Source organism: Aquarana catesbeiana, linkage group LG10, assembly GCF_042186555.1.
Source record: "Aquarana catesbeiana isolate 2022-GZ linkage group LG10, ASM4218655v1, whole genome shotgun sequence".
NCBI classification, from domain to species: Eukaryota; Metazoa; Chordata; class Amphibia; order Anura; family Ranidae; genus Aquarana; species Aquarana catesbeiana.
The window spans coordinates 208,755,311-208,781,034 of record NC_133333.1 but is presented as its reverse complement, the minus strand read 5'-3'; the positions used below and the strand labels follow the sequence as shown (position 1 = coordinate 208,781,034).

General features: G+C 42.6%; 2 protein-coding genes across 2 annotated transcripts in view; one reads left to right on the top strand and one right to left on the bottom strand.

Moving 5' to 3' along the window:
- The window catches only part of CRTAM (cytotoxic and regulatory T cell molecule), a 70,945-nt gene extending 47,201 nt beyond the window's left edge, over positions 1 to 23,744 (top strand). Inside the window, exons 8-14 of the mRNA XM_073603211.1 lie at positions 11,291 to 11,374; positions 11,452 to 11,517; positions 13,347 to 13,427; positions 13,514 to 13,582; positions 18,236 to 18,370; positions 20,015 to 20,101; positions 23,545 to 23,744. Coding sequence (XP_073459312.1) covers positions 11,291 to 11,374; positions 11,452 to 11,517; positions 13,347 to 13,427; positions 13,514 to 13,582; positions 18,236 to 18,370; positions 20,015 to 20,101; positions 23,545 to 23,600 — 578 coding nt within the window. The 3' untranslated portion in view covers positions 23,601 to 23,744. The remainder of the gene's footprint in view (positions 1 to 11,290; positions 11,375 to 11,451; positions 11,518 to 13,346; positions 13,428 to 13,513; positions 13,583 to 18,235; positions 18,371 to 20,014; positions 20,102 to 23,544) is intronic.
- The window catches only part of LOC141111166 (uncharacterized), a 169,961-nt gene that overhangs the window by 133,244 nt on the left and 10,993 nt on the right, over positions 1 to 25,724 (bottom strand). Inside the window, exon 2 of the mRNA XM_073603210.1 lies at positions 16,396 to 16,488. The gene's annotated coding sequence lies outside the window, so the exon portion shown is untranslated. The remainder of the gene's footprint in view (positions 1 to 16,395; positions 16,489 to 25,724) is intronic.

The following is a 25,724-nucleotide window of genomic DNA, read 5'->3' as shown; positions in this document are numbered from 1 at the left end:
TGATCACCACTAGGTTTTTTTAATTATATAAACAAAAAAAAAGGCAGAAAATTTTGAAATGCGTGTGCGTGCCCCCTACCCGGGAATGCTGGATCACATACATGTATGCGATACGGTGCAGAGCAACCCCCCTGCTGCAGTATATTTACATGACGCAGTCTGCAAGCAGTTAAAATAATCCCTGGTGGTCCAGCCATGAATGTCCTTGTTCAGATAATTCCTGTTATAGGGTGACAACTATTTAACAATTGTGCTCCTGTGTTGTCACCCAATCAAAAGTGCCCCTGGTGAAGACAGCAAGCAGCCATGACTCACATCCACAGTCATGGTCATCTGTTGTCCTCATCAGGAAGCTGGTCTACATTAACCACTTCCGGACCGCCCACCGTCGTTATACATTGGTACTTTGAAGAGGAATTTGTTGTTATGGCAGCAGTTAGCTGCCATAACCCTGGTATCCTCTTCTTCAGCAGGCAGTCCGCTTCAAGATAAAAGTGGTCTCTGTGGTGGATTCACTGCAAGATCACTTTTAATCGGCGGCGGGAGAGGGCCCCCCCTCTCCCGCCACGCTCCGGTGCCCTCCGCCGCTTACTGGAGCCGTTGGCAGCAGCGGAGGCGATCGGATGTTGTCCCTTGTGTGACATGGAGACGAGTGAGGGGCCCCACCTGTCTCCATATCATTGCAAGGCGGAAGTGACGTAAAAAATGTCACTTCCGCCCATAGCTCTTAAAGGGCCATTTTTTTTTTTTTTGTATTTTTTTAAAATGACAAACTTTTTTTTTTTTTTTTTTTAATTGCATTTTAGTGTAAATATGAGATCTGAGGTCTTTTTGACCCCAGATCTCATATTTAAGAGGTCCTGTCATGCTTTTTTTCTATTACAAGGGATGTTTACATTCCTTGTAATAGGAATAAAAGTAACACAATTTTTTTTTTTTTTAAAAGAACGGTGTAAACATAAAAAAAAAAAAAAAAAAATAAAGAATAAAAAAAATAAATACATTTTTAAACGCGCCCCGTCCCGACGAGCTCACGTGCAGAAGCGACCGCATATGTGAGTAGCGCCCGCATATGAAAACGGTGTGTTTAAACCACACATGTGAGGTATCACCGCGATTGGTAGAGCGAGAGCAATAATTCTAGCCCTAGACCTCCTCTGCAACTCAAAATTTTTGTAAGGATTAAAGTTTGTCGCCATTCCACGAGCGCGCGCAATTTTGAAGTGTGACATTTGGGTATCAATTTACTCGGCGTAACATCATCTTTCACAATATAAAACAAAAAAAATGGGCTAACTTTACTGTTGTCTTATTTTTTAATTCAAAAAAGTGTATTTTTTCCAAAAAAAGTGCTCTTGTAGGACTGCTGCACAAATACGGTGTGACAGAAAGTATTGCAAACGACCGCCATTTTATTCTCTAGGGTGTTAGAAAAAAAATGTATAATGTTTGGGGGGTTCCAAGTAATTTTCTAGCAAAATAAACTGTTTTTACCTTGTAAACAACAAATCTCAGAAAGAGGATCGGTCCTTAAGTGGTTAAAGTGAATTTAGACAGGAAGTGGCTGAAAGAGGATGCTGGAGATCGGCGGTAAGGATGGGTTCAGGTGTGTTTGGATCCTAGCCCCAACCCACCTCAGCAATCACGCCAGAAAGCCGTCACTGCACACCGCCAATCATAGGCAGCGTGTGTATGTGCAGCCGCAGGCCTGAAAATGCCTCACTGCCTATGATTGGCGCTGTGCAGTGATGGCTTCCTGGCGGGATTGCTCAAGTGGGCTGGGAGTACGATCCGAACACACATGAGCCCATCCCTAATTGGGAGCAGTGAGATGTAATGGTGAGTAATTTATTAAAAAATGGTGCTCAACTAAATGTCTTGTAGGATTTACAGCTATATTAAAAAAAGATGAAAAATTGCACGTACAGAGCGTTGACCACAGCTATTTACCAATACCATCGGATTTTCCACTGCTGAACATTCAGCGAGGAAAGCATAGATTCTGTTCTACAATGCTGCAATCTTATATGGCATACATCTGTATTGTCGTAATGCAGTACAGCCTAGTTAGAAAGGGTTAACAGTTTTCTGCAGGCACTTCCATGCCCTGGCTGGGATCGGTCCCCTTCCTCATCAGGCACGCCGGGGCGGGAGCGAGCAGGACGCCGGCCATGGAATTAGCGCTAATGGTATTGGCTTCGCAGCCACGTCCTACATTTCCAGAGAGAAATGGCTTTCATGCTCTGTAAATTGTGCTTCATCTCAGCTGGTGGGGTCTGAGCCACCTGGACGCAATCAATGCCAGAATGGGAGCTGGAACACCTCGCAGCCGCGGTCAGCCCTCCCGACTGCACCGCGCTTCGATCGATGGCAAAAGAGCGTTTAAAGATTGACGGGACCGAGTGCATTTGGCATTTCAGAACAACTGCGCTGCAAAAATAAAGGTTTAAAAAGGAACGCCAGCCTTTTCTACAGAATCGCACAGTTGTACAGGCTCCTCTCCTGTAATGAAACTGATTTCACTGCACACTGTGAGCTTCTCACCATGTGCATTAGAAGCTGCAGCAAGTCACACAGAGCTCACCTCATTTCCTGGCTGAAGGACATCCAACATCATCTAGTGCTTTCCTCACCAGCTAGACCAGTGTTTCTCAACTCCAGTCCTCAAGGCACCCCAACAGGTCATGTTTTCAGGATTTCCCTCAGATGAAACACCTGTGGTAATTACTAAGACATTGAAAGTGATCAAATCACCTGTTCAAAATAATGGTAAGCCTCAAAACATGACCTGTTGGGGCGCCTTGAGGACTGACGTTGAGAAACACTGAGCTAGACTGTCCATGGCCCGCCTTTCCATTAATTGGATTTCAGTTCTTTCAATCGTGGAGACTCAGCATCACAAGTGGGCGTTACCTAGGGCAGTCTGTATGTAATATAACCCCTCCCCTTTCCCCACACACTCCCACCCTCTTTCCTCCCGCAGTGCCCTTCACGTCCACCAGAAAAATTATTTTCCCTTAACCACTTGCCAGCCGGAAGGTTTACCCCCCTTCGTGACCAGGCCATTTTTTGCGATACGGCACTGCGTTACTTTGACAATTGCGAGGACGTGTGATGCTGTACCCAAATAAAAGGTGTGTCCTTTTTTTTCCCACAAGTAGAGCTTTTTTTTGGTGGTATTTGATCACCTCTGCAGTTTTTATTTTTTGCGCTATAAACAAAAATAGTCCCACACTTTTGGAAAAAAAAAAATATTTCTTACTTTTTGCTACAAAACAAATCCCATAAAAAAAAAAAAAAAAATCATTTTCTTCATCAATTTAAGTCAATATGTATTCTGCTACGTTTTTGGTAAAAAAAATCCCAATAAGCGTATATTGATTAGTTTGTGCAAAAGTTATAGCGTCTATAAACTCTGGGATAGATTTATGGATTTTTTTTTTTACTAGTAATGACAGCTATCAGCGTCTTACAGCGGGACTGCAACACTTTTTGGGGACCAGTGACACTAATATAGTGATCGGTGCTTAATAAAAAAGGAACTGTCACTGTACTAATGACACTAGCTGGGAAGGGGTTAACAAAAGGGGTGATCAAAGGGTTAAATGTGTGCCTAAGGAGTGCTTGCTAACTGTGTGGGGGTTGCTTGTACTGTGGGAAGACAGAGATCCATGTTCCTGCTTTGTAGGAACACAGGATCACAGCCTTCCCTTCTCACAGAACAGCGATCTGCCTTGTTTACATAGGCAGACCGCCGTTCTGCCTGTGACCTGAACGATCAGCTAGTCCTGGTGAACATAGCCTCTGTGTCCAATCACAGCGGGAGCAGGTCGCTGACGGCACGTGTGCGTGCCCCAGACCCGGTAGTGTAGGATCACGTACGTGACTGGTCTTGTCTCCGCCCCCTTCTGTCGTTTTCTTCAGACAGTCTGTAGTGGGTGGAGCCTGCTGAACCCCTCCCACAACTCTTGGATTTCTATCCCTTGTGGCAATGTATATAATAAATGGCAGTTTTTGTGCCCAAATTTTTTGAGATTTAGGGCCCTGAAGTAGTCTTTGGGGTTTTTTTTGGCTCCTTGTGAGGGATTAAACCTTTTCGCCAGTGTAAATCGAGCCTGAACGGTCATCTAACTGATATAATATTCTATCTGCCATAAGTAATAGAAGTTCAAGTTCAATTAAATGAATTAGTGATGAAGCGGCGCTTGTCTTTCATACTGCTTGGATGTCGCTCTTCAATGCATCTATCCCGGGCAGGATGAAAGCCGATCGCCTTCCCCACAACGAGGGAGATAAAACGATGATTGCTTTCAGTAATTGCGGAACTGGGACAAATAATTAGTAAATTAATTGAGAGTAATTGTGTCAGATCACAGGCTGGAGCACAGCAATGAAGAGCTCAACTGCAACGTTTACAGGGTGTATGCGTTTTATCCTCCTGGAAACCTGTGGTGGTATGGAGGCTGTATAAGGAATGGTGATAAACAGGGAGTACTCTGAGTGGTGGGGATGAATCTTTCTCCAGTGTACTCGCTGTATTACTACCAGTGGCGGCACCTACCTCCCCATTGTTTGCTGGTCGGTTCGGCACTTACCCCATCATGGCGGGTGGCAAGCAGCGTGGTGCAGTGGCTCCAAGGCGGCTTCCAGCTCCTGCCCTCTTCCTCCTAGGCGTCCAATAGGATCGCCTGTCCTTTCAGCCAATCGGGTGACCGGTGTCAAAACTCGCTTCCCGACTGGCCGGGATCCCACCTGGGTACGATCGGAGTGCACTCTCTGCGACCCGAGCCCACCCTTTATTGAAGCCTATTCGAGCCTCTGGTTCTAATCTGTGCTTCAAAACAACAGCCCCCCCCGCATTGGAATCCATGCGTCCGTGTCCTGAAATGGGGCGGCGGTGGAGGGGGGAGGGGACGGCGCCTGTGCGCCCTTAATGGACAGGCCGCCCCTGATTACTACAAATTGATGCTCTGGTCATAAATTAAATCTGACCTCCAGCCTTCCCTTCAGTCTTGCACAGTTGTACAGACTTCTCTCCTGAACTGAAATTGCTTCCTCTGATTTACTGAACACTGTGAGCATCTCACAATGTGCATTGGAAGCTGCAGCAAGCCAGATAGAGCCCACCTCATTTCCTGGCTGGAGGACATCTAGCATCATCTTCACCCTTTGGTTCATTAGATTCCAGTTCTTTCAATCATGGAGGCTCAGCATCACATGTGGGTCTTACCTAGGGTGGCCTGTCTAGGAATGTAAACTCCACTAGACTGATCCACCCATCAAGACATTTTGATATTTGCATAACTCTTCCCAGCCAGCCCACTGCTTGTATCAGCGCTGACGATTCAGCCAGAGTCTGCCTATACAACAAAAGCCGGTGTCTTGCCGAGAAAGTTCCCTCGGCGGATAAGTTCCTCCCCTGTACTGCGCAGGTGCAGCGCCTGCGCAGTACCAACTACTGTCAGCCGCCGGAGATAGCCGAAGCTCAAACGCTTCAATCAGCTGTACACGGCGCCTGCGCTCTGGGTCCAGATTCCTTCCCCACCATCCAAGTGGACCTAGAGGGGGAATCTAAAAGAGCCGAGCGCAGCGAGGCCGTGCCCGAAGCGTGGCGAGCGAAGCGAGCCCGCGAGGGGCCTTCTTACAGGCGCCGTGTACAGCTGATTTTCAGCTGTTCCGCTTCGGCTATTTCCGCCGGATCGTACTGCGCATGCGCAGTACAGTGAGGAACTTATCCGCCGAGCGGAACTTATTCGGCAGAACACCGGCATCCTGCCATTCAAAAACCTTGATCCAACATAACCACTCATGAGAACCGTTCTGACCAAATGGTACACAGTAACAGCCTTGAAGAAGGGGAAGTCTATTCCCCCGAAACCCGGTGGCTTGATGTACATGTTGCAAATTTTTCTGGTACGATAATTTTTATTGCGTCAAAAGGAAACAATCATGAACACAATAAGCAAAAGAATAGCTGTTTCCCACGCAGGTGAAAGTAGTAGCAGTGACAATAACAGTATCAAGAGTTACAATTTGTGTATACTACAATTTAAACCACCTGTCCAGACCAACAGGGCTAGAGGTGGTCCCAAATGACGGCCCAGGGGAACCAACTCAAGAACAAAGAAGAAAATCAAATAAAAGGGAAGGGGAAAGGGGTGGGGATGGGCCTAATCACAGAGGGCTCCCATTCAGGATGGGGTTGGAGGAAAAAAAAAAAAAGGGGGGTGGGTGGGGGGGGGGGGGAGAGAGCAGTGGGAAAGGAAGAGAAGAACGAGAAAAGTAGAAAGAAGAGAATAATGTCCTGCAGGCTAGCGAGACATGTTGCTAATTTCTAAATAACGTTCCGGATTGAACCAGATTTTAGAAGTCACATTTCTCTGTACACCGGACGTTCCTTCCTTTTTATCTAAGTCTACATGCTGAAACAACCTTAAGGTCGCACAGAAAAGGCAGCAGCCCAATCCCGGATAGGGCCCATCTCCATCAGCCATCACTGGTGGGCACTATCCACCGGAAGGCATTGCTTCCCTTTTGCTCACAAATACCCATTTAGGACCAGTGACCAATCCAGTCACTTCAGCGTGATCTCCAACACAAGTGAGAAGAGTTGAGGAAGCCCAAAACGGCACTCAAAAGGTCAGACAAAGAAAAGCCCAGCGTTAAGTTCAGTAAGGTTACAGTTAGGTTACTTTTTAAAGGTTGTTTTAACTGCATAAATGTCCTTATACGAGTTATAGAGTGGTTGTGGCATGACCCCATTCACTTGAATGGGTTATGTTCAGCGGCAGTACTGCCCACTAAATGTGATCATTTTTGCCACAGCCATCAAACAAAGCATGTGCACACAAAACATACGTATGGGGCCCTCTGATCCCTCCTGCATTGATTTGTATTGTAAGTGTACTGTCTGCCCTCATGTTGTAAAGTGCTGTGCAAACTGTTGGCGCTATATAAATATTCCTAGATTGTAAGCTCTAACGAGCAGGGCCCTCTGATTCCCCTTGTATTGAATTGTATTGTACTTGTACTGTCTGCCCCAATGTTGTAAAGCGCTGCGTAAACTGTCGGCGCTATATAAATCCTGTATAATAATAATAATAATAATAATAATATAAATCCTGTATAATAATAATCTGTATAGAGTGCTCTTATATGCATGTAAGTATTCCTCTAGTTCCCAGAATGCCAAATATTCAAATAATATAATCTACTAATCAAGGAAGGGGGGTGATTTATGCATGTAGCACACTGACCCGTAAAGCAGATTTTTGTGTTTTTTCCCCCTAATTTACGGAGATTTACGTGCCTATTTGTACAGACCTATTAAAAGCAGTAGGTATCATTCAGATCAGTTAAAGGAACAAAAAAAGCCAGAATGCCTAAAAAACGTGCCATTTTTGGCACCCGTGTGCAAGAGCCCTAAAAAGTGTAACTTTAGTAGCTGCTGCAATTCTTCTTTCTACGAGGACTATTATTATACAGGATTTATATAGCGCCAACAGTGTGTGCAGCGCTTTATAACCGTAAGGCAGACAGTACAGTTACAATACAATTCAATACAGGGAAAAATCAGAGGGCCCTGCTCATTAGAGTTTATTCCCACTGACCTTCTCCCTTTGCTCCCCTTGGGCTGACCCTAGGATGACTCCTATAGGGACTTAAAGTGGAACTTTAAAGACTTTAATACTGGGCATTTTCACCCCCTTCCTGCCCAGGCCAATTTTCAGCTTTCAGCTCTGTCACACTTTGAATGACAATTGCGTGGTCATGCGAAGTTGTACCCAAATTAAATTTTGATTGTTTTTTTTCCCCACAAATAGAGCTTTCTTTTGGTGGTATTTGATCACCGCTGCGTTTTTTATTTTTTGCAACAAAAAAAAAAGAGCAACAATTTAAAAAATAAAAACACAATATTTATTACTCTTTGCTATAATAAATATCCCAATTTTTTTCCTCAGTTTAGGCCGATATGTATTCTTCTACATATTTTTGATTAAAAAAAAATCCCAATAAGCCTATATTGATTGGTTTGCACAAAAGTTATAGCGTCTACAAAATAGGGGATAGATTTGTCATTTTATTATTTATTTATTTATTTACTACTAATGGCGGCGATCTGCGATTTTTATCATGACTGTGACATTGCGGCAGACACTTCGGACACTTTTGACACTATTTTGGGACCATTCACATTTATAAAAGCGATCGGTGCCATAAAAAATGCACTGATTACTGTATAAATGTGACTGGCAGGGAAGGGGTTAACACTAGGGGGCGCTGCAGAGGTTAAATGTGTGTCCTAGGGAGTGATTCTAACTGTGGGGGGAGGGGACGGATGAGGGGAGGAGACCGATCCGTGTTCCTCTGTACAAGGAACATACGATCAGTTCTCCTCTCCCCCGACAGGACGTGGATCTGTGTGTTTACACACACAGATCCACATCCCTGCTCTGTGATGAGCAATCGCGGGTGCCCGGCGGACATCGCGGCCGCCGGACACGCGCATCGGGTCCCCATAGATGCGGCGACCACCACAATATGAGCGACCACAATGCCGGAAAGCCGAGGACATATGACGCCCGCCCGGAGGGAGGAACGGTTCCTGCTGCCCTCATTTTACAATACGGCGGTAGGGAACTGGTTAACCATAAAAACTTGTCTGCCACCACCATGCTTCACAACTTGATAAAAATAATGTTCTTAAGCAAGGAACATACATTCCACATTGATAATTATATTTAATATTTATTTTTGCCATTTGTTCACCATTTTTGTATAACAACAGTCACAAGATAGCATGGAAAATGTTTTCATACATTATAAAGCAGCAGACAAGCTAATCTCTTCATCACTGAGCTCTCTCCTCCTGTTAACATATTCCTTGTTATTACATGAGCACCGCAGAACAACTAACTGATTGGCTTGCTGATAGCAATATTTTGCATTTACATAGACTTGAGAATAGGAAATCATATCTGGTGTCAGGATAAAAAGAGGAGTTTGACACTTTACAATAAAATACAATACAATTTTCCATACTAATCACAAATACGAGGTACAATAAAACCTTGGATTGCGAGCATAATTCCTTCCGGAAGAATGCTTGTAATCCAAAGCACTTGTATATCAAAGCGAATTTCCCCAAGAAATAATGGAATCTCAAGTGATTCGTTCCACAACCATTTATATCATAAGTCCTTCAGTTTATAGTGATAGGTTGTGTAACTATAAAACGTCCATCCACAAATGGAAGCCTCCACAAGGGGATTAGAAGCAAAATCCAGCAGGAGCTCCAGAGTATAAAAGAGAAGAGAGGAGCCTCTAATTCCCTGTACACACGATAGGATTTTCCAACAATAAAACCGCAGATTTTTTTCTGAAGGATGTTGGCTCAAACTTGTCTTGCATACACACGGTCACACAATTCTGAACGTCAAGAATGTGGTGATGTACAACAAATACGACGAACCGAGAAAAATACAGTTCAATAGCCAGTGCGGCTCTTCTGCTTGATTCCGAACATGCGTGGACTTTTGTGCGTCTGACTTATGTACACACGATCAGAATTTCCAACAACAAGGCGAGGCTTGAAGTGCCCGTGGAGCAGAGCGTGGAAGAGACGATGTCGGTGCGGAGGATGGTCTATGTAGACAGCTTTACCCCGGGTGCCTCCATACTTAGATGTGCCTGTTTTAATCCTCAACCTTGTGAGTTGCTAAATGTTGCACCTTCATTAAATGTAATCATATTGCTACACTTAGAAGCACCTCTCTTCTCTTTTTATATTCCATTGTGACATGACTTGTAAATCAAGAAATCAATTGTATATCAAGTCACAATGTATTAACTTCTCTAGAACCGCGTTATAGCCGAATGACGGCTACAGCGCGGACCTACTTTGCCGGGACGGTGTCATTAGATGTCCTGCCGTGCCCGCGCGCTCTGTGATCAGCAAGTCTATGAGACTCAGTTGATCACAGATCAGAGTAAGGCGTCAATCCTGACCCCTTACCACGTGATCAGCTGTCAACCAATGACAGCTGATCATGTGATGTAAACAGAGGCGGTAATCGGCTATTTTTTCTCCTCACGCAGACAACGTGAGGAGAAAAATAAAAAGCCGATCACTGGCGGCTCTGAGAGGGACATCGATCCCAATCAAGGAGAGCTGCTGCCAGCTCATCTGTGCCACCTAGCAGTGCACAACAGTGCCGCATACCAGTGCCCACCAGCGCCACCTACCAGTGCCCACAGTGCCACCTATCAGTGCCACCCATCACGGCCCATCAGTGCCATCTTATCAGTGCCGCCTTATCTGTCCCCATCAGTGCCGCCTTATCTGTCCCCATCAGTGCCGCCTTATCTGTCCCCATCAGTGCTGCCTTATCTGTCCCCATCAGTGCCGCCTTATCTGTCCCCATCAGTGCCACCTTAACTGCGCCTATCAGTGCCGCCTTAACTGTGCCTATGAGTGCCGTTTAACTGTGCCTATCAGTACCCACCAGTGCCACCTCATCAGTGCATGTCAATGAATGAGAAAAATTACCTATTTGCAAAATTTTGTAACAAACTATGAAACATGATTTTTTTTTTTTTTTTTTAATTTCTATCTTTTTCTGTTTGTTTAGCAAAAATAAAAATCCCAGCTGTAATTAAATACCACCAAAAGAAAACTCTATTTGTGTGAAAAAAAAATGATAAAAATTAGATTTGGGTACAGTGCTGTATGACCGCACAATTGTCATTCAAAGCGCGTCAGTGCTGAAAGCTGAAAATTGTTTGTCTTGTAAAACGCTCTCAAACCAAGTTACTCTCAAACCAAGGTTTTACTGTAGTGATAATAAACCAATCCACAGCTGTTAAGTTGAAATGGTTCAAGTTCTCTTCAAAAAATAAAAATTTAATAATGTAGCAATTCCATATAAACTTACAATGTCATTGCTCCCAACTGTCCCTAGTGCAGTCTCAGTTGTCTCTCTTTTTGGTCTGATGTTTACATCTCTACACAAAATGTACTATTTTACTACCAAAAGTGTTATGCTGGAGTAAACTTTTTATTTAACCGGCTCTATATTACTTTACATTTGCTATTTCGTAAAGCATATAAAGCAAAAATAGAGGTCAAAATGCACTAGAGGTTGAATGCAGTTGTTTAGCCAATCATCTTTTGGATACTCTATTAGATTTTTGTGACCTCTTGTTTCCAGGGTCATTACAGAGATGTGTATTTGGTGCCAAGACAGGACCCACTAACCAGACTTTGTTTAAAATGTTCACCATTTTTTAGAGGACACATCGATGACATTATCAGAATGGAACACAACGCAGGAAAACACCATGGCAGACCGAGATACAGAAAATATAACCACTGGTAATTAGATATTCCTTAGAATTGGAAGTGCAAATTTTTAGAAATTGTTCGCATTTTACCTTATTTTCCCCTCACAGCTACTGGATTCCTCAGAGGAGAAACATTACCAGCTTGTGACACCACCCGGCAGGATGAGATGACAGGTAATTGGTCTTATATGTGTTTTAATATGCTTTTTTTTTTTTTTTTTTTTTTTTTTTTTTATATACTGTACAGTGGATAAAAAAGTCTTTACACCCCTGTTAAAATGTCAGGTTTCTGTGATGAAAATGAGATGAGAGATGATAAATCATTTCCGTACTTTTTCCACCTTTAATGTGACCTATAAACTGTATAACGCAAATAATTTATAACTGTATAATCAGCATGGCACATCTTGACTTGCCAATATTTGCCCACTTTTCTTTGCAAAAACACTCCACATCTATCAGATTGCGAAGGGCATCTCCTGTGCACAGCCCTCTTCAGATCACCCCACAGATTTTCAATTGGATTCAGGTCTGGGCTCTGGCTGGCCCATTCCAAAACTTTAATCTTCTTCTGGTTTAGCCATTCCTTTGTTGATTTGGATGTACGCTTTGGGTCGTTATCATGCTGAAAGATGAAGTTCCTCTTCATGTTCAGCTTTCTAGAAGAAGCCTGAAGGTTTTGTGCCAATATTGACTGGTATTTGAAACTGTTCATAATTCCCTCTACCCTGACTAAGGCCCCTGTTCCAGCTGACGAAAAACAGCCCCAAAGCATGATGCTGCCACCACCATGCTTCACTGTGGGTATGGTGTTCTTTTGGGGATGTACAGTGTTTTTGCGCCAAACATATCTTTTGGTAAATGGCCAAAAAGTTCAACCTTGGTTTCATCAGACCAGAACACATTTTCCCACATGCTTTTGGGAGACTTCAGATGTGTTTTTGTAAAATTTAGCCAGGCTTGGAAGGTCTTCTTTGTAACAAAAGGCTTCCGTCTTGCCACTCTATCCCATAGCCCAGACATATGAAGAATACAGGAGATTGTTGTCACATGTATCACACAGCCAGTGCTTGCCAGATATTCCTGCAGCTCCTTTAATGTTGCTGTAGGCCTCTTGGCAGCCTCCCTGACCAGTTTTCTTCTTGTCTTTTCATCAGTTTTGTAGGGACGTCCAGTTCTTGGTAATCTCACTGTTGTGCCATATTTTATCCACTTGATGATGACTGTCTTCACTGTGTTCCATGGTATATCTAATGCCTTGGAAATTATTTTGTACCCTTCTCCCGACTGATACCTTTTTATAATGAGATCCTTCTGATGCTTTGGGAGCTCTCTGTGGACCATGGCTTTTTCTGTAGGATGCGACTAAGAAAATGTCAGGAAAGACCTACTAGAACAGCTGAACTTTATTTGGGGTTAATCAGAGGCCCTTTAAATGATGGCAGGTGTGTACTGACTCCTATTTAACATGAGTTTGAATGTGATTGCCTAATTCTTAACACAGCTACATCTCCAGTTATAAGAGGGTGTACACACTTATGCAACCACATTATTTTAGTTTTTTTATTTTTACTCCCCCCCTAAAAGATTTCAGTTTGTTTTTCAATTTAGTTGTACAGTTTATAGTTCATGAAGCATAGCACTGGTTCATATTAATAGACAAGCCAGTCAACAATCTAAGTTGAAGCATTATCGGGAAGGGGTGGTTTCCTGTCTATCATAAGTATAGTAAGTATGGGTTGGTGGGTGGTCTGTTGGTTGGGTGACGGTTTGGGTTTTTGACGGGATGGCAATGTATGCAGAGGAAGTGTTAAAGTTGTTCCACACACCCAGGTTATTTCAAAATTGGAGGAGGTGCGTTAAGATAAGTGTGAATGTTTCCAGAAGTCTTGAGGGGTCCATTTTTTTTAAACCAACCCTTGATAGATGGACTGGTTGGGGAGTTTTTTGGTGCCAAGATAACCGCTAATCAGAGTTTGTTTAAAATGTTCTCTATACTTTAGACATCACGTCTTTGACATACCCAGAATGGAACACAACATTGGAAAACCCCATGACAGGCGAAGATAAAGATAGAACTACTGGTAATCAGATATTCAGAGAAGCCATACTCCTTATGATTTGAATTTCACCTTTAATAAATTGTGGGAATTTATTTTTCTCTTTACAGCTACTGTATTCTTTGGACGAGAAACATTACCAGCTGATGACACCATCACACGACAGAATGAGACCACAGGTTAGGCATGTGCAATTTGTTTCGTAACGAATTGAAATTCAGCCGAATTTTGCATCTTTCTGACAATCAGATGCATCTTAATGTCCGAAGAAAAAAATAACGAATTTCAACTTGGCATGATTTGTTCATTAGTTAAAGGTCTAATGAAACAGCAGGTGGACTCGAAATGGCATAACAAATGATCTGAATTCATTCTTATCAATTCGTTTTTATTCTATTAGTGAGAAACTGAGCAGTAAAGGAATTGATCCATCCAAATGATAGTTTTCCAGTCCAATCAGTTGATTCCTTTTAATGTTGGGGGTTGGATTACTGGCACAGAGCAAATCAAACAGACTAATGCCCCGTACACACGGTTGGATTTTCCGACGGAAAATGTGTGATAGGACCCTGTTGTCGGAAATTCGGACCGTGTGGGCTCCATCACACATTTTCCATCGGATTTTCCGACACACAAAGTTTGAGAGCAGGCTATAAAATTTTCCGACAACAAAATCCGTTGTCAAAATTTCCGATCGTGTGTACACAAATCCGATGCACAAAGTGCCATGCATGCTCAGAATAAATAAAGAGATGAAAGCTATTGGCTACTGCCCCGTTTAGAGTCCCGACATATGTGTTTTACGTCACCGCGTTCAGAACGATCAGATTTTCCGACAACTTTGTGTGACCGTGTGTATGCAAGACAAGTTTGAGCCAACATCCGACGGAAAAAATCCTAGGATTTTGTTGTCGGAATGTCCGATTAATGTCCGACCGTGTGTACGGGGCATAAGTCAAACAACTTTCCGAATTACGAATCGTTATCATGACTATATATACACACATACATAAATGACAAATTATCCAAAAACGAAACAATTAAACAATAACCTGAATCGATTCATTATAACAAATATCTATACTCTACTGAAAGAAAAAATTATCCGAAAAATTATTGTAACATAATGTATATAACAGTACGGAATTATGTATTTTACGAATGAAAACTAAACAAAAGGTAATTGGTTTTACATAATTTATAGCTCAAGACCTCACTCCCCCCTACAAAAGGAAAGGAAAACTCAAATATCTGCGTTGCCCATATAGTGACATACCAGGCGCCATACCATATATTGTCTGTTTTGTTGCATTTTCTTGTATTTCCCCACGAGATTCTTTGATATTGGTTATAAATTGATGAGCTACTGATGTTTATCTAATTGCATTGTTCAGTGCACAAATAGATTATGCCTTCAGCTAACTGGTGATGCTGTACTGCATCCTAGGATCCATTATGCATTATGTCATATTACACATTAACATGCATTTCATTAAACGCACCATAACATCCCAAAAATCAGATGTGCCACAAAATGTGTACTACAATGCACTGCAACTCATAATGTGTATAGTTCATTGTCATGCACTACAACCTACCTGTATGTGGGCTGCCTTAGTGCATTGGGGTACTGCAATGCATGTAATGTATGTTGATGTGCACTACTGCAATGTGTATACATAAATGGGCCATGTGGGTTGGAGTAACATCCTGATAAGCTTGGAATGTCCCATTGTTGGTACTACCAAGGAACTAGAATAGAGGCCTGTTACTGCAATGGAGACTTTCTTGTTATTTTTTTAGCAGCAGTTTTTAAGACAGTCCATAGGTCATACAGTTTTTTTTTTTTCAACTAGTGGGTTGAAGGAAAAAAACAGACCAGATTCCCACATCATCACATTTGATGTGGATGGGAGGAAATCACTTCTGCTGAGCTATTATATTCTGACAGCGGGGAGACTTCCCTGCCATCAGAATACACTGATCAGTGCTGCTGGCTGTAGCTAGCTATCCAGTAGCCGGCAGCACTGACTGAGCAGTATTTAACCGACAGGCTGGTTGTACAGAAGTGGATCTCAAGTGACCCCTGTGCTCTTCTGTGTTGTCAGTAACCCCTGTGCTCTCCCGTGACCCCAGTGCTCTTCTGTGTCTCCAGTGACCCCAGTGCTCTTCTGCATCTCCAGTGACCCCAGTGCTCTCCTGCGTCTCCAGTGACCCCAGTGCTCTCCTGCGTCTCCAGTGACCCCTGTGCTCTCCTGCGTCTCCAGTGACCCCTATGCTCTCCTGCGTCTCCAGTGACCCCTATGCTCTCCTGCGTCTCCAGTGACCCCTGTGCTCTCCTGCGTCTCCAGTGACCCCTGTGCTCTCCTGCGTCTCCAGTGACCCCTGTGCTCTCCTGCGTCTCCAGTGACCCCTGTGCTCTCCTGCGTCTCCAGTGACCTCTGTGCTCTCCTGCGTCTCCAGTGACCCCTGTGCTGTCCTGCGTCTCCAGTGACCCCTGTGCTCCCCTATGTCTCCAATGACTCCTGTACTCTTCTCCATGTCTCCAGTGACTCCTGCGCACGCCTATGTTTCCAGTTACTCACTGTGTGCTGCTCTGTCTCCAGTGACTCCTTTGTCTCCTGTGACCCCCTGTGAACCCCTGTGTCTCTGCAGCCTCTGGTACGCCCCGCAGTTGTCTGGCCTGCTTTGCTCCATTGTCAGTACCCTCTGTTGTCTCTCCACATTGATGTATGCTCCTGCAATAACCTAGACTGTCCATCTCTCTGCGAACACAGACCCTGTTTGTAACATCCATTAGAACCCTAGTGGGTGTGTATGAGTCTCTGGCTTGTATTATTGCAAATGCAGCAATAGAGGAGTCTGGCACCTGATTTACTAGTTTCATGAGTATTTCTATACATAAAGTTTGACTGTTGAACGCAAACAGGTCAAAACACAAAAGCAAAAGCCGTAGATTTTGGGTAAATCAGGATGAGCCCTTGCCACCTACCTGCAGTTCTGCTCTGGCTAATTTCAGTCACGTTATCCAACTGAATGTACCACGTAGTGTTAATGTCTGTGAAGGCACTGTAGGTCACGGTCTCTAGAACAACAAATTAGGTGATGTAAATTCATTTGAACAAAGAAAAGTAGCACAAGGCTTGTTGATTTATATTTAGGCATCAAAGATTCACACTGGAGAGGCAGTTCATTGCAAGCGCATAAATCAAGCAAAGTCTCAAAGACTTTTCTGGGTGGCTAAAAGGACCTTATTTAAGCCGGGAATTAAGCAGGGACTGGCTTAATTTTGGTCCATGTATGGGCACCCTGTTTAAACAGAAGTGGATCTACCGATTGACTTCTGCACAACCATTTGTGGTCCTTGGCTTGACCTGACCAACATATGGCACTATAGCTGACATGACTTGACCACCATTAAGGCCCTATAGCCAGCTTGACATGACCAACATTAAGGAACTATAGCCTGCTTGACCTAACCATCAGTGAGGCAAAATAGCCATCTTGACCTAGCCACCATTGCGGCACTGCACCATTGAGGCAATATTGCTGGCTTGATCCTGACCACCATTAAGACACTAAAGCTGGCTTGACTTGACCATCATTGATGCATGATAACCAGTTTGATCTGACCACCATTTAAACACTATAGCAGGCTTGATCTGACCATCACTGAGGCACTAAAGCCAGCTTGACCTGACAACCATTGAGGCACTATAGCTGGCTTGATCTGACCATCACTGAGACACTATAGCCAGTTTGATCTAACTATCATTAAGGTATTATAGTCAACTTGACCCGACCACCATTGAGCCACTATAGCTGGCTTGACCTGACCAACATTGAAGCACTATTATCCAGCTTGACTTGACCAACACTGAAGCACTATTAGCCAGCTTGACTTAACCAACACTGAAGCAGCACTATTAGCCATCTTGACTTGACCAGCATTGAAGCATTATAGATAGCTCGACCTGACCAACATTAAGGAACTATAGCTGGACTGACCTGACCAACATTGAGGCACTCTAGCCAGCTTGACCTAACTGCCATTGAGACATTATAGTTGGCTTGACCTGACCATCATTGAGGCACTATAGTCATTTTGTCCCGACCACCATTGAGGCACTATAGCCAGTCGTGCTTGACCTGACCACCATTGAGGCACTATAAATGGCTTGATCTGATCACCATTGAGGCATTTCTAGCCAGCTTGACCTGACCAACATTGAAGCCGCTATTTCTGGCTTGACCTGATCAACACTGAGGCACTATAGTCAGCTTCAATAATCAAGATGTTGTTTAATCTGTATTATGTACTGCAACAACCTATAGTAACAGTACTGGAGAGGTGGAGAGGGATATTACATGTAAATGTGTAGTATGAATAAATGTGTGCCTTGTTATCCAAAACCCTTGGGTTGTCTACTGATGCTTATTTGAATTAACAACTGAAAACAAAAAATAATCACCTAAAAAATATGGACAAACCATGGAAATTTTTTTTTTGCGAGTTTTTGAAGTTTTAGGCCATCTTAAAACTTTTTCGTTTATGTTAAACCTGGCTCTGTTTCAACTTGGGCGTTATGGCCATAACACTAGTTTAAGCTTGTTCAGTGAGCCATGCTTGCTTTAGATAAACCATATCCACTTTACACTACCCCATTTGGTTTTTCATGGACTAAAATGTGGTTGACATAGAGAGGGTAGCCCCGGCCTTATTGAAACTGTCTATAGAAAGGGTTAGGCACTCCAAAACGGCTGCTTTGCACACCAATATATTCGAGAAAAAGGCTGCAATATTTTGTGATAAGCGCCTTTTTGTTCTGCAGAATTTGAAGCCTCTAGAGGAAAGTCGAACAGTACTGTAATCCTGATTCTGGTGTCGCTGATGATCTGCGTGCTCCTGGTCACTGTACATCTTTTTCTTATGAAGCTGAAAAAAGCCCATGAAGCCTGGAAGAAAGGTAGGTGGTTATAAATGCTCAATAAAACTTTACGCATGTTTGTGCAGATGGAAAATGGAAGGGAGGTATGAATCCAGCAGTGCACCAGCAGAGGCTCCAGGTTGGGAAGAGGTGTCCATCCTTTTGTTAGAGACACTGGCCCATCCTCTATAGACACCCCTGACTGGGCACTGCAGTCTTCTGTGCACATATGGCATTATGGGATGAGAACAAACAACTAATACAAGTCAAGCTATCAACAGCGCCTCCTGCTGCTGCTACCTTGGATTGTATATTCCAGGAAAGTTATAGGCTCCTTCATCCATATTGGTTTTCAATGGGAATACACAGTTAAATAGTCCAATGCAAATATGGTGCTTTAACCCTTTCATGAAGAGGTTGAAGAGTGTAAAACACATACAGCAAAAGGTGGCCATACCACAGCCGCATTTATAACGCACAATGATGTGCTTTACTAATCCGCTTAGCACTTTGCTTGCAATGGAACCCCAAAGCAAGTGAAGCTCCATTAATTTCCATAAATGGGGAAAAAGAAAGTGACTGGAGAAGTCATGCGACCCGCCTCACCTATCACCTGCGACATTATACAGAGAACACTCATTAGGACTCTACATTGCTGTCAGAATTGTGAATAGTGAGTAGTTAATGAGCGAAGTTAAAACTGTGGCATCCAGTGGATATCGGTAGCCAATGCTCTGTTTTAAATGAGCCCCATAGTCTGTGAGGGTACCAAATCCAGAAGTGTGCAGAAGTCAGTAAAGGAATAAAGGTGTTAATCGGTTGAATTAGGGGCCCATTGGCACCACAATTTAATGCTGTTCAAAGAAGTGTTTTTTGTGTTGCATCAGAGTTCCTCTTTAATCAGCGCTTTCAGTTTATTTAATGCCGCCTATGTATCAGACAAATGGCGATTGTGGGGATTTAGAATGCTTTTGTCTCACATGTTGTCCATCAATAAAGAAATATACATTGTATACTAACACAACATGTTCTATACAAATTAATAACAGTCACATTGTTTCTCTTTACCTTTTTACTAGCGCGCCCACGCCATTAATCATCCCCGCTAATTGTCTTACGCTATTTATATTAACGTACTTGTTGCCCGTTAGAAACAACTTAACTCAAGTCTCCTTTTTTTAACTGCCCTTCAAGCATCATTCCCTTTACAGCCCTCCGCATTTTACGAATAACCCATTAACAGAAGGACAGCGACTATTGAGGGGGCGAGCTACGTCCTAAGTAATGCACGACTTCAACTTAGCGCTAGCTTGGTCTAATGGGATTCTAATTAATTAATGGAGGGGGCCTGTTTATGTTTCCACCTTTTGAAAAGGACAAAACTCAGATTTAATCCACAAATTTACACAATCGACAAATTATCTGGGTCTGATGTGACAATGCATGTGGGGGATTCTTCTCAGCTGCAGCTGGTGCCAGCTCTGGGTTTTGTCACCGGCCGTCTGCACACCTGCTGTTTGGATTCTTTAGAGCGCACAAAAAAGGGATGCTTTGTTAGCTCTTTGGCCTCTTCGTCTGGGATGAGGCACAATGCATTGAGCTCTTCCTTCTTCTGCAGATGAGGAGCACACTAGAACTTTTCATGGCTGCATAGTCTCACGGGTCTTTGCTGTGTTTTTTTAGAGAATGAAAATTCGGATCAGACTCTGGAGAGCAACAAATCCAAGTCAAATAATGAAGACGCTCCTGGTCCAGTAAGGAATGGTCAAGGTGAGAAAAGAAAAAAAAACAGTGTTTTGTAACATCTGCATATATATCTACATAGAATTTGTTGGGTCTAAAATGTGTAAAAAGATTGCTCCAGTGCTTGTTCAGCCACATCCCCCCACCCCCCCTACACCTTATGGCAGCCACACAGAATGATTTTTATAAATGTCCATATTGACGATCAATTTGCTGCCCGGGAGAAAAGTACAAATCAGAAGACTGAAAAGATAGTTTGATGTGCCATACGCTTAACAATCATATTGATCTGCCTACTTTGCTACGATCGGCTCAGACTAATTTCAATGATATAGAACAGTTTTGTTCAAAATTGATTGATGACACAGCGTGCCTCTTTTTAATAATCCATAGATTCGATCATATTGTCCGATCAGATTGTTACGTGTATGGCCACCATAAGGTGAATCTATTATCAAACATATGCTTCATGCCAGGCAGATGATGATGGCTTGCAGTTGCGGTGTAGTCCAATAGATCTCAATGGGGAGTTTGACAGGCCGTGCCCCCTGTCAAACTCAACAAGTCAAATTAAATTTGCACTAGCATATGTACCACTCCCGTTTGGCTACCTTTATAGGGCTTAGATGGTCAATTATGGTAGGGGGGTGATAAAAATCAACCGCATGTCTTTACCTCCAGTGTAATAGGGGAATTTAAAGCTGAACTCCATGTAGAAATTCCAAATCAGTATTATAAATGTCACCTTCTACCCTGTCTTTTTTTTTTTTTTCAAACAAAGCAGCAGCCACTGATTTTAAAGGGCTTAATGTCCCCACTTTACTGTATATAAGAGATATGCCCGCTCTTTTCCCCAGGTGCCAGTTGTGTAAGGACCCCATAGTAATAAATCTCTAATAGTGGCAGCATCGTTATTTCGCACTTTCTGTAGTGGGAGGACCTGGACATCTCAGACTCCCAGTTTGTCCCAGCCATGCTCATTGTCTAGTTTAATTGACATGCAAACTTTTGATCGCCCATATTCATGACCATTGAATGCACGAATTCCCATTATATTATGAGAATAGTAGCTTGGTGTAGCAGCCCTGAACAGTAAAAGGGAATTATATTGGCATTTCATCCACCCCTCCTCCCAGTGCCGGTGACATCATGGACATTAAAAAGATAATTTTCACAAAAACTATGTACATATAAAAAAAAAACATAATATGCTCGTTTTTAATGCGGAAAAGGAAACAAGGTAGGGGTAAAAATGTATAAGCTATCCTGATGTTCAGCTCTAAATGATTTACCTATTATCCATCTCCACAATTAGAAATAACTTAAAAAAGCCACCCCTGACCTCTCTAGCTGCTTGTACTGTGAATAATTCAGATATGTCCTCAAAGTTCACATCACAGACCCTAAAATCCAGTACAGCTACAAAATACCTGCTGTGTGCTTACATTAGAAGGTTAGCAGACTGCCATTGAAGGGGAAAAAAATCAAAGATTTCAGTAATTTATTTTGTTAGGTAAGGTGAATTTATCCATAATGCCTATAGTTATAATTCTGAATAAGGTCTCATTTCAAGGTGCTTTTGCTGCTTGTTGAGAATAAGTAAATACTTTATTGGCTATAATCTGGACAGCATGTTAAGTAATGTGTCAATGTAACACTTCTAGGTATTACCTCTATCAGAGATCACAGTACTGCACCCGATAGTGATTTCATAAGCATTTCTCTGCAGAAAGATTGCGCCATCTTTGTTCAGGATTAACATCTAGCTCAGAGATTATTATTATTCGTGATTTATATAGCGCCAACAGTTTACGCAGTGCTTTACAATGTAGAGGGGTACAGCACAATTACAGTACAGTTAAATACAGAAGGGACAGGAGGGCCCTGTTTGTAGAGCTTACATTCTAAAGGAAGGGGGTGGTGGTACAAAAGGTAATAGATGCGGGGGATGATTTGATGGGGGTGGCTCGGGGACCGTTGTTAGGTGGGTGTGGGATAGGCTTCCCTTAATAAGTGAGTTTTCAGGGATCTCCTAAAGGTGGACAGGTTAGGGGCTGATCGGATATACCGGGGCAGGGAATTCCAGAGGATGGGAGAGGCTCTGGAGAAGTCCTGAATGAGAGCATGAGAGGAGCTAACAAGGGAGCTAAAGAGCAGGAGGTCCTGGGAGGAGCGGAGGGGACGATTAGGGCGATATCTGCAGATGAGGATGGTGATGTAGATGGGGGCGATGTTGTGGATGGCCTTGTATATTGTGGTTAGCATTTTGAATTTTATACGGTGGGGTAGGGGAAGCCAGTGAAGGGATTGTCAGAGAGGGGCAGCAGTCACAGATCTATTAGTGAGGTGTATTAGTCTAGCAGCAGCATTCATAATAGACTGAAGGGGGGATAGCCTGCGTAAGGGTAGGCCATTAAGGAGAGAGTTGCAGTAGTCAAGGCGGGAAATAATCAAGGAGTCATATAATAATAATCAAGGGAAATAATCAAGGAATCAGAGATGACACAGTTCATTGATGTGTTCTGTAATTCCCCTAATTCTCAGATGAGTGCTGGATGCAGATGGATATGCTGCACTTGGTTATTGGGGGGGCCATCCCACCCACATTTTGAAGCTACGTAGGATCCAATGTTGGGGCAAACAAAACACAAAAACATGCTTCTGAATTTGCACGTATGTATGTTTAGCTCAGTACACATTACTAGTTAGGGGCACTTTAGAAGTCAGAGCTATGTGTCAGCCATCACCCCATAAAGTGTATGTAAGGCCAATGCTTTTCGTTTTAGTTTTGGGTAAAGTAGAGAATGGTGTAAAGAAAAGTTTGTGTTATCATTCATATTCTCTGAAAAATGGCAAGAAATCATAAATTCTGCCAGGGTATGTAAACTTATGAGAACAACTGTATATTTGCAATGCACCATATACAAGCTGCACTAAGGCAATGCACCTCTGACACACATGCGTTGCAGCGCACCAAAACACAAAGTAATGTGCTACAGTGATTTGTGGATTCAAAAAAAATGTCCAAATTTTTTGGTGTATTTTAAGACCATTTATTTGAATGGTCTAAATGACGCTGAGATTCCAGTCCGTATTTTTCATTTTCTTTTAACCGTGTGCTCTGCCGTGTTATTTCCCTTCACATCCTGCCCCAGAGATACAGAAAGGCTGGGTTCACACCTCCGACAGATACGTCTTGCTTCAAGGACAAATTTTTGCCCAAATTCGGCCCTGAAACGGAGCCAAAGACGTACAGCATTCCCGTGCAAGCCGTGCCGCAGCTGCAATGGTGATATGTGAACCGGCTCCATAGAGAGCCTGTCACAATATCCTGTCATGCGAATTGGATGCAGAAAAACTCGCATCCAATTCGCAGAGGTGTGAACCTAGCCTAAGAAGTGAGAGGAGATCTCTGCAAAGTAAGAACTGAACTATCATCACATTCAATCACCTCGTTTGTCTTCTTACAGCGGCCACAAATCAAAATGGAGCCGGAATTAAGTACAACACCCAGGTTTCCATGTGATCACCACCAAATCCCACCGATGTGCAATCACGCCCTCAGTGTGAAGATATTGTTTGTTTGCTTTTTACTGTTTAGATGATATTTTTATATGTAAATAGATATTGTGTATGATCTGTAAATAATATTTTTATACCTGGAAAGTTTTTTTTTTTTTTTTTTCAATTAATAAAAACAATAAATTATTTTATTAGAATGATTGTATTGATTACTGGAAAGTACTGAAAGCTTCTGACATAATATAGATTGCCATCATATTATAGGAAATGTTCTATCACAAGGCAAAAAAGAACAGGGAACACCAACACATTTTGCCAAAATGGAAACAATTAGATGAAATACATTGGAATGTGAAAGGATGGTAAAATTTATTATGGTTGTGCCAAAAAAAAAAAAAAAAAAAAAAATCAGATATTAAGAACACCAATACTACCAAAATGCATTCTCACAAAAATTAGCTGCACTGATGGAAAATATATATATATACAGTTTTATAAATGTTCAATATTTAAAATTAAAGAGATACAATGCAACTCTAACCCAGAAATACACTACCCATTAGTATAACATTGGACCCCTTTCATAAATATACAATATACGATCAAGGGGTTAATATGGCACACAATGGAGGTAGCCGAGTACATATAACTAAAAATGGTAGGGGGAAGGGGGTGGGTAGGGGGTTCCTGAGAGGGGGAACTTGATGGTGGTAGTTAATGTTTCACAACAAGTTCAGGGCTTAGTCCATGTAAGGATAAAATGATGCTGAATAAATGGAAGGCAGCCAGTCTATAAAAGCTAGAAGAAGCTCTGGAACAATAAAAAAGAAAGAAGGACGGCGCCCTCTAAGTGCAGCATGTATGTTAAAAATATTTATTACAATAGATAAAAACACTCACATTTGAGTTTCTAAAAACCAGCATGTAAAGTAGTTTCATCCGCGTGCTCTCGGGGGATGTGGGTGTCACGGGCCGGGGGGGGTTCCTGGGATGTGAGTCCTGTGACCTGGGTCCTGGTAGCTGTTCCGGTGGTGCCGAGGGTCATCAGAGCCTCCGGGCGGCCAGGATATCGGTCATGGATCCTCCGTGGAGCGCCGTGCTGACCCAAACTTAGTATCATTGCAATATACTAATATTATATACTTTTGTTTACTTTAAAAAGCAATGTGGGAAGGTTCTCCTAAACTGTTGCCAACTGCGTAGCACATATATGCAGAAGCAAGAAGCTTGGCCTTTAATGCTCAGCCACCGCACATATGCATCTACAGCGGCATAAGGTTGTGTGCTGAGAGTGTGCTCACAAAAGCTGTCATCAACAGCTCTTGGCGAAGGCCTATGTTAGGGAGTCAGCGGAATGGACTTCTGATCATGTGACCTCTGTGAGAGCCAATCACTGCAGTCACATTATATAGAAACTGCACCACCCGCTGGTCACCAACCGCATTTTATTGCATTTTAGTGTAAATATGAGATCGGAGGTCTTTTTGACCCCAGATCTCATATTAAAGAGGTCCTGTCATGCTTTTTTCCATTACAAGGGATGTTTACATTCCTTGTAATAGGAATAAAAGTGACCCATTTTTTTTTTAAACAGTGTAAAAATATATAAAATAAAATAAAATAAATAAGAAAAATTTTTTTTAAAGCGCCCAGTCCCGACGAGCTCGCGTGCAGAAGCGAATGCATACGTGAGTAGCACCCGCATATGAAAACAGTGGTCAAACCACACATATGAGGTATCGCTGCGATCATTAGAGTGAGAGCAATAATTCTAGCCCTAGACCTCCTCTGTAACTCAAAACATGCAACCTGTAGAATTTTTTTAATATGCCGCCTATGGAGATTTTTAAGGGTAAAAGTTTGACGGCATTCCACGAGCGGGCGCAATTTTGAAGCGTGACATGTTGGGTATAAATTTACTCAGCGTAACATTATCTTTCACAATATAAAAAAAAATTGGGCTAACTTTACTGTTGTCTTATTTTCTTTATTCAAAAAAGTGAATTTTTTCCAAAAAAAGCAAGCTTGTAAGACCGCTGCACAAATACGGTGTGGCAAAAAGTATTTCAATGACCGCCATTTTATTCTCTAGGGTGTTAGAAAAAAATGTATAATGTTTGGGGGTTCT